We start from the raw sequence: 8,701 nt of genomic DNA, 5'->3' as shown, positions 1-8,701 counted from the left end.
TCCATATTTGGAACAGATTGGTAACCTGAAGGTAGACACAAAACACAATATTACAAGAAAACTCAAACAATGTTTCTACTCATTTGACTTTAACAGAAAAAATCTAACTGTTGTTCAGCCACAAGGCCAGTGACGTTATGGGGATCAAACTGGACTCTCTGACATTGATGACAGAGAGGAGGAGCCAGTCCAAAGTGAAATTAATCTTGGTCAATGAGTCCCACCCACTCCATGATGTGCTGGTCAGTCACAGAAGCACCTTCAGCACCAGGCTGATCCAACCACGGTGCTCCACAGAACGCCACAGGAAATCATTCCTGCCTTTGGCAATCAAACTGTATAATTCATCACTGTAATATCATAGCTTTTTTGTTGTAAATATCTCAATCATATTTGTAGTATTATCAATATTAGTATTATACTGTATATCCTACTTTATTTTCTACTACTGTAGTGTGTTAAGGTCAGACTAATCACTAAAACATTTGTGTGTATCTGATTCCTACCTTTAACTTTTTTTTTTTTTTTTTCTATTTCGTCTTTGTTACAGTTTTTATTCTTTTATTTGTGTTTTTGTTTTTTTTTCTGTGGCTGTAACATATGCAATTTCCGTCTGGGATTAATAAAGGAATTCTGAATCTTTCCTTGTTCATCTTTCTCCCCTGAGGCCGCTATATACCGCCGAAAGCTTTGTTCCCAGCTGCACCAGTTGTCAGCAGGGTTAGCGGTGAGAGACAGTGGTGACGGTGCTTTGAACTGCTCCATTTCCTCCACTTTTTCTACTCTCTTTACTTTTCTATCCTGTAGCGTCTCGGCGGTGCTAGCTCCTCTGCTAGCTCGGTTAGCATTCTGCTCCAGCCTCTCTCTGTGTCTGTAACTCCGTCTTCTGACACCGTGTTGTGCTCTGTTACTTTCCACTGGAGCTTTAAGGCGCTATTATAGTGTGGCCTGACTCCGTCTGTAGGATGGATATTAATAACATTCACTATTAGACTCACAGAAACAGTTGTAGTTGTCCGTCCGCTCGTTCTTCTTCTGCTGCTCTAATTCAGCGGTTCTTCTTCTTCGTCTTGTTTTATTGCGGTTTACATCCAGCTTAATGGAGCATTACCGCCACCTTCTGCTCCGGAGTGTGTGTCATACAGCAAGGCCTACACCCAATCACACACACCTTCATTCACTGGTCCTACCAGAAACCCCCTAAAGGGTTAAAGCATTAAAGAGTAAAAATATGACAAAGTAAATATATATATATTTTTAAATGAAGCCTTATATTAACATTTCCCTGTATTATTTATCACCAATGAAATGTTGTTAGTGAATCATTTCGTTTTTACTGCTATTTTATCCTTTTTACTATTTTAATGGCGTTAACTTAAATATTGAATTTAATCCAAAGAAAATCGAACGACAAACAGACCCAAAAATATCATAGTAACACTGACTCTACACATTGACACACGATATCTCTTCTTCCTGCACTGATTTTTCATTACAATCTGACAAATGACACATAATTAAAGAGCGTTGATGTTAGAGAAAATGAGATAAAGGACTTTGGAAGTTATTTACTACTTCTCTGATGTCAATTAATTTCCAAACTATAAGACTTCACAGCTGAGTTCATTCTTTAACAGTTAAGACTGCTATTGATTTTTGCAGAATCAAACCTGAAAATGTACAATACTATAAATACTAACTTTTGAATTTGTCACTTACAGCCCTTGTTCTAATTCTGTGTGGAACCAAAGCAAACACACAAAACGACAACAAAAATGCACAAAAGGGCCGAAGAATCCCACACAAAATGACAGGAAAATGTAGTAAATTACACAAATACACAGTAAGGATTCAAAAAATGACAATTAAAACACACACAAAGACTCAAAAACATTAAGTGTCTCCTTGTACGTTTGATGTACAGAGAACCTCCTGTGCTATTGGTACGGTTACCAAAAGACAAGCACGTAGCGTCTTAGAGTTCGGTTTTGGTTATAACCCAATATCGCAACAATTTTTAGGGTTAGGTTTAGGGTACGGTTTAGTCTTAGTCACGTGACATAAAATGCCCAAATAAGGGCGAAGCATACTGATAGAATGTTGGTATATTGATTCGGCAACCGTACGGATAGCCACTGTCTAAAAAAGACAGAAACAATTCACAAAATGACAAAAAAATAAACAAAAATAAAATAACACAAAAGGGATCCACAAAAACATGAAATTAATATAAAAACACAAAATATGACTAACAAAAAACACACACAAAATGCCTTCAAAATTACACAAATTTACAAGAAAATACACAAAAGGACTCCAAAAACACACAACAGAAGTACACTCTGTGGTTTCTTGTGTTAATGCTCAGATTGGTCATTTTTCTAATCATGACATGAACGTTGATCATGTGAACCTCAGATGAGATACAATCAGTTTTGTGGCCACGCTGTGTTAAAAGCTGATCATCTCTGGATTAGAACTTATTCCTACTTACTAAGGAAGACACATTTTCCCAGAGATTGGTTAGAAACACTTGTATAATAATTATGACGAGTCATAAAGTGTGAGCAGTAAACCACTGGACCCATGTTGAGTTTGCACGCTGATTTCAAATAGATCCCAAGATGTCTACTAGTTAATAATTAACTCCACAAACGCACTCACACATGCAGAACTTCCTTGATTTATTAGAAATATATTAAAGCCTCATCTGTGTGCGTTCAGCATGTACATCCACATTGCACATTTGGTTATATAGCACGTGGTGAAAAGATTAGTGTTTATAATGACTTATCCGCGGAGAATTGTGCATTTTTTGTGGTTCAACACAGCCGCGGCCATTGCCCGCCAATAACTTCCGGATCCCGTCCGTCCGGTCCAAACAGCGGACGATCAAACAAACATGGAAAAAAAAAGTTTTGAAATCACCAAATAAGTTCAAAATGATGCGTGCACACACTCATGCTATGTGCAAGCAGTTCATAAAGTTTCAGGTCGAACAGACACTGTGTTGGGGAGAAATTCACTCTACAATCATACGCACACGCATGCAGAACTTCCTTGCTTTTATAGACTAGTACAGTGCCCGTCGGAAGTATGCATTCATGTGGGAGCATAAGTACAGTTGTCAATTATGGCCAAATGAGAATATGTTTGAAGGTTGGATGTACAAAGTGGTATACATACTCTGTACTATGTAGTGTTATAAAGGGGTACATTCACGGGTGCAAAGTAAAATAGCGTGTGCAATTTGCCTGGTTTAATTTTATGGGACATACGCATGACAAATGTGTTTGTTGTTTTTTATACTCATTTTTATTTATTTTTTCTTTGATGTATTTTTCTGTATTGTATGTTTTTTGGAGTAATTATGCATATTTTTGTATCTTTGTTGTGTTTTTGTGCATTTTTTGTATAATTATTTTTTTTTTTTGCCATTGTAGTGTGATTCTGGAGTAATTTTGTGCATTTTGGGGGGGGGGGGGGTTTGGGTAGTTTTGTGCATTTCTGTCGTCATTTTAGTGTATTTTGAGTAATTTTCATGTTTTTGTTGTCGTTTGCTGTATTTTTCTGTAATGATGTTTTTTGGAGTCATGGGTATTTTAGTATCTTTCTGTTGTGTTGTGCATTTTTTTTGTAATTATAGTCTTTTGTTGCCATTGTAGTGTAATAGAGTTGTCAATTATGGCCAAATGAATGTGTTTTGAAGCTTAGATGTACAAAGAGGTGTACATACTGTTACTGTTATAAAGGGGTATATTTGCGAGTGCAAAATAAAATAGTGTGCAATTTACCTGGTTTAATTCTATGGGACATGTGCATAATAATTTTTTTTCATTTGGTGTATTTTTCTGTAATGGATGTTTTTTGGAGTCATGTGTATTTTTGTATCTTTCTGTTGTGTTGTTGTGCATTTTTTCTGTAAGTATAGTTTTTGCCGCCATTGTAGTTTAATACTGGAGTCATTTTGTGTATTTTTGTATCTTTTTGGTGTAGCTTTGACCATTTCTGTTGTCATTTGGTGTATAAATGTTTATTTTTTTGTGTATTTGGAGTCATTTTCATATTTTTTGTACACTTATTGTTTAGTTTTTGTTTTATTTTACTCATTTAGTATATTTTTATTATAAATACTGTGTGTGTACCTCCACCTCCTCCGTGCGTTCTCTCTTACACACGCGTCATGCACATAATGTGTGTGTGTCGACCTCTAGCTCTCTCACACGTGCGCGCGTCACACATAATCCTCAGGTTGTTGAGAGATTTAAAAAAGAAAAAAAAAAAAAGAGAGAGACCCGAAAGTACCATGAAAAATAAACGTTTTGCAACACCACTCTCTCTCTCTCTTGCGCAAAACAAACGTTAATTATAGTGGTGCCGTGTTGTGGACCCATCCGCTCACAAAAAAGTTACATTTCTCTGTCTGAAGAATCAAATAGCTTGTGATATGGTCGGCTAATGCTAGTATATCAGTGTGAGCACGGATGCTCAGACGCCCCTCCCCCTCCCCCCTCTAAACTATCTCTCTCTCACTTGTGTGTTTACAGTCTGTCTACAGCGATTGGCTCTGGCTGCACACGTGACTCTTGCTCGGGAGTGGAGCTGTGCAGTGAAATAGATATAGATGGTGCGCTAGCGCCCCCTCACACTCTGAGGTCAAAAGCTGAATAGGTTTCATTTCGGGGCCGTCCAGAAGTGAAATAAAATTAAAATAAACATTTTGAAATGACCAAATTACTCCAAAATAACAGATACACCCACTCGGGGTATTTGGAACCCGTTGACCGAGTTTCAGGTCGAACTCGCACCACGTCGGGCAGATATTTGCTCCACACACACATACGTTTCCGTCATTATAGTATAGAAATGAAACCTATTCAACTTTTGACCTCAGTGTGAAGGGGCGCTAGCACACCAATCTGTTCATTTACAACCTCTAATAATCAGTAGAAGAAGATCCTCCTCCAGTCCACAAAAGTAGGTCAATATAAAAAACGTTTTTGTACTGCTAAAAAATATTCAAATGTGTTGCAAAATGTTTATTTCCATTTTGTTTTGAGAATACGGCTCTCAATTTCGATCGTGTCGTGGTACTTCCAGGTCCATTTTTTTCTCTCTCAAGAGAACACATATTTCAACAACCTGTGACGGAGTATGTACATGCATGCAGCTAATGCGCATGGGTGTGTGAGAGATAACCCACGGAGGAGATGGAAAGAGTCCCATATGGCAACCAGGAGGACATTAGGTATTTATAATAAAAATATACTAAAAGAGTAAAATAAAACAAAAAAACCAAATAATATTTACACAAAAAGTACACAAAACAGAAATGCACAAAAATATACAAAAAGGCTTTAAAAACACACAAAATAGCTCCAAATACCATACATTACAGAAAAATACACCAACAGACAACAAAAATATTTATACAAAAAATCCACAAAATGACAACAGAAATGCACAAAACTACACCAAAAAGATACAAAAATACACTAAATAATTCCTGAATCATACTACAATGGCAACAAAAAACAATAATTATACAAAAGACAACAGAACGATACAAAAATACACAATGACTCCAACAAACATTACAAAAAAAAAACACCAAATGAAAAATATATAAAAATGAGTAAAAAAAACAACAACAAACATTTATCATGCACATGTCACAAAGAATTAAACCAGGAAAATCACACACGCTATTTTACTTTGCACCCACAAATAAACCCCTTTATAACACTACAGAGTACAGAGTATGCACACCTCTTTGTACATCCAACCTTCAAAGACATACTCATTTGGCCATAATTGACAACTCTACTCAAGCTCCTCCCACTATATGAATACATACTTCCGACGGGCACTGTACTAGTTCTAAGGTAAAACAAGTTACACAAAATGTTTACAGTTACAAAAACAAACTGCCCAACTCTAAAACTTCTGCCAAAATCTGTTACTTACTGAAAGAACTAACTTACAAAATTCTAACTACGCTTCAAACATCGATACCGAAAAACATATGTAACTTAAAAAAACAATGTTCACAATATTTACTACAAACATAACAATTTTTTCTTAAATGTGGACCTTCAGTTCATACGTTTTTTCATAACATTTCCATTGTCATTTATCACATTTAAATGGTTTCTCTCCTGTGTGGATTCTCATGTGTTTCTTAAGGTTACCCAACTCTGTAAAACATTTACAACAAACATTACATTTAAATGGTTTCTCACCTGTGTGAATTCTCATGTGTTTCTTAAGGCTGACCTTACCTGGAAAACATTTTGTACAAACATCACATTTATATGGTTTCTCTCCAGTGTGGATTCTCATGTGTTTCTTAAGGTTGCCCTTCTCGGTAAAACAATTACTACAAACATCACATTTAAATGGTTTCTCTCCTGTGTGGATTCTCATGTGTGACTGCAAGTTATCTTTACGGGTAAACCATTTATTACAAAAATCACATTTAAATGGTTTCTCTCCTGTGTGGATTCTCATGTGAATATGAAGGTCAGACTTACGAATAAAACATTTACTACAAACATCACATTTAAATGGTTTCTCTCCTGTGTGGATTCTCATGTGTGACTGCAAGTTATTCTTACGGGTAAAACATTTATGACAAACATCACATTTAAATGGTTTCTCTCCTGTGTGAATTCTCAGTTCTGAAGCTGCACTGAGTGATGCTTTCTCACCACCCACACATTCAGATCTCATTTTTACCTGAACCTTCTTCTTTGAACAAATCTGTTGAAATGAATTAATCTGTGTTTTGGAAGCTTTACATCCCATTTCAGTATTTTTACTTGAGTCAGACATCTTTCTATTTTTCCTGGTGGAGTCACAGTCAGCTTCAGTTTCAGTCTCTGACAAAGGTTTCTGCCAACAGTCTTCATCATCATCATCATCATCATCATCATCATCATCTTCAGCATCATCATCGCTACTACCTTCAGTCTGAGACGAGTCTGTTTCCGTTCCATCAGGACCTTGTAGTACTAAACTGCTTGGATCTGGGTTCTGGGCTGCTTCTGGTCCTTTGCTGTTAATTCCCACACTTTGTCTTGTCATTAATTCATTTAAACTGTAGGTTGAAGGTTCCTCCTTCATGTTCATTTCTGTTAGTTGTCTCCAGTGTAGCTGGGAGGCCTGAGGCTTCTCCTCTTCATCTTCACATTTAACAGGACAAGCAGCACTGTTTGTCTCCTGCTGCACACAAAGCTGCTTTTCCTCCTGACCTTCACTGAACATCTCTGGTTCCTCCTTTATGTGGAGACGCTCTGGGAGCAGCTGCTCCACATTCTTCCTCTCACTGAAAACACAATCAGTGACTGACGGCTGCTGGAGCTGTAATCTGTGCAGATCAACTTTGGGCATGAAAGCAGCCATCTTAAATGTTTCTGTTTCATCTGTATTTGGAACAGATTGGGTACAGAATAGTCTACTGGTGTTATGGTGGAGACTGTTGTCAGGAAGGATAATTTTCATTTCACCATCCACTGGAACATCTTGCACTCCATGTTCAGTCTTGATGGTTCGTAACGGAGTGAATGTGTTTACTGATGTCCCTGCTGTCCTCTGATGGGACCAATATTGATTTCGTTCAAAGACAACATTTCTCTGTGGACTGCAGTGATCTTTAAAGGCTTGAAGAACATCCTCCATTGTCAGCTCATCTCCCTCACCTCTAACCGTCAGTGTGTTGAACACTTCCAGTGCATCCTCGCCGATGGTGTGGAGTAAAATGTCAATCTTTCCTTGTTCATCTTTCTCCCCTGAGGCCGCTATATACCGCCGAAAGCTTTGTTCCCAGCTGCACCAGTTGTCAGCAGGGTTAGCGGTGAGAGACAGTGGTGACGGTGCTTTGAACTGCTCCATTTCCTCCACTTTTTCACCTCTTTACTTTTCTATCCTGTAGCGTCTCGGCGGTGCTAGCTCCTCTGCTAGCTCGGTTAGCATTCTGCTCCAGCCTCTCTCTGTGTCTGTAACTCCGTCTTCTGACACCGTGTTGTGCTCTGTTACTTTCCACTGGAGCTTTAAGGCGCTATTATAGTGTGGCCTGACTCCGTCTGTAGAATGGATATTAATAACATTCACTATTAGACTCAGAGACATTTGTTGTTGTCCCTCCGTCTTTTCTTCTTCTGCTGCTCTAATTCAGCGGTTCTTCTTCTTCTTCGTCTTCGTCTTGTTTTATTGCGGTTTACATCCAGCTTAATGGAGCATTACCGCCACCTTCTGCTCCAGAATGTGTGTCAGCCAGCAAGGTCTACACCCAATCACACACACCCTCATTTTTCTGGCCCTACCAGAAACCTCCTAAATGGTTAAAACATTGAAAAGTAAAATCAAGACAAATTAAAGCCTTTTATTAATATTGTGATGTGCTAACTGCTTATTTTTATTTATAATAAGAGAGAGAGAGAGAGAGATCTGACAAGAGAAACATAATGAAAGAGCGTTGATGATGTTAGAGAAAATTAATTAACAAAGGACTTTGGAAGTTCTTTATATGGAAGAGTATCAGTACGGAAGAGTATTTGGGCCACAGAAGAAAAAAAATAAAAAAAATTTGGAGGCTAAAAAAAAAAACCTCATGCACTTCAGAAAAAAAAGTCGAAAATCAAAGTCGAGATTTTTTTTCGGAGGTAAAAAAATAAAATAAAATAACGAAAGTCAATGTCAG

At 37.6% G+C, this 8,701-nt stretch overlaps 1 protein-coding gene across 1 annotated transcript; it reads right to left on the bottom strand.

The window, feature by feature from the left end:
- Positions 1 to 5,793: 5,793 nt before the first annotated feature.
- Positions 5,794 to 7,118, bottom strand: LOC114473052 (zinc finger protein 813-like). The gene has a single exon (XM_028462442.1). It carries the CDS (start codon positions 7,084 to 7,086, stop codon positions 6,130 to 6,132), a length of 957 nt encoding a protein of 318 aa, XP_028318243.1. The 5' UTR covers positions 7,087 to 7,118; the 3' UTR covers positions 5,794 to 6,129.
- Between the last annotated feature and the right edge of the window lie 1,583 nt (positions 7,119 to 8,701).

This window comes from Gouania willdenowi, chromosome 12, assembly GCF_900634775.1.
Source record: "Gouania willdenowi chromosome 12, fGouWil2.1, whole genome shotgun sequence".
Taxonomy (NCBI): Eukaryota; Metazoa; Chordata; class Actinopteri; order Blenniiformes; family Gobiesocidae; genus Gouania; species Gouania willdenowi.
The sequence above is the reverse complement of the archived record's forward strand: the minus strand, read 5'-3'. Positions and strand labels throughout refer to the sequence as shown.

Excerpts from the sequence above, each read along its gene's own strand:
- LOC114473052 (XM_028462442.1), bottom strand. The coding sequence starts at position 7,086 with ATGACAAGACAAAGTGTGGGAATTAACAGCAAAGGACCAGAAGCAGCC.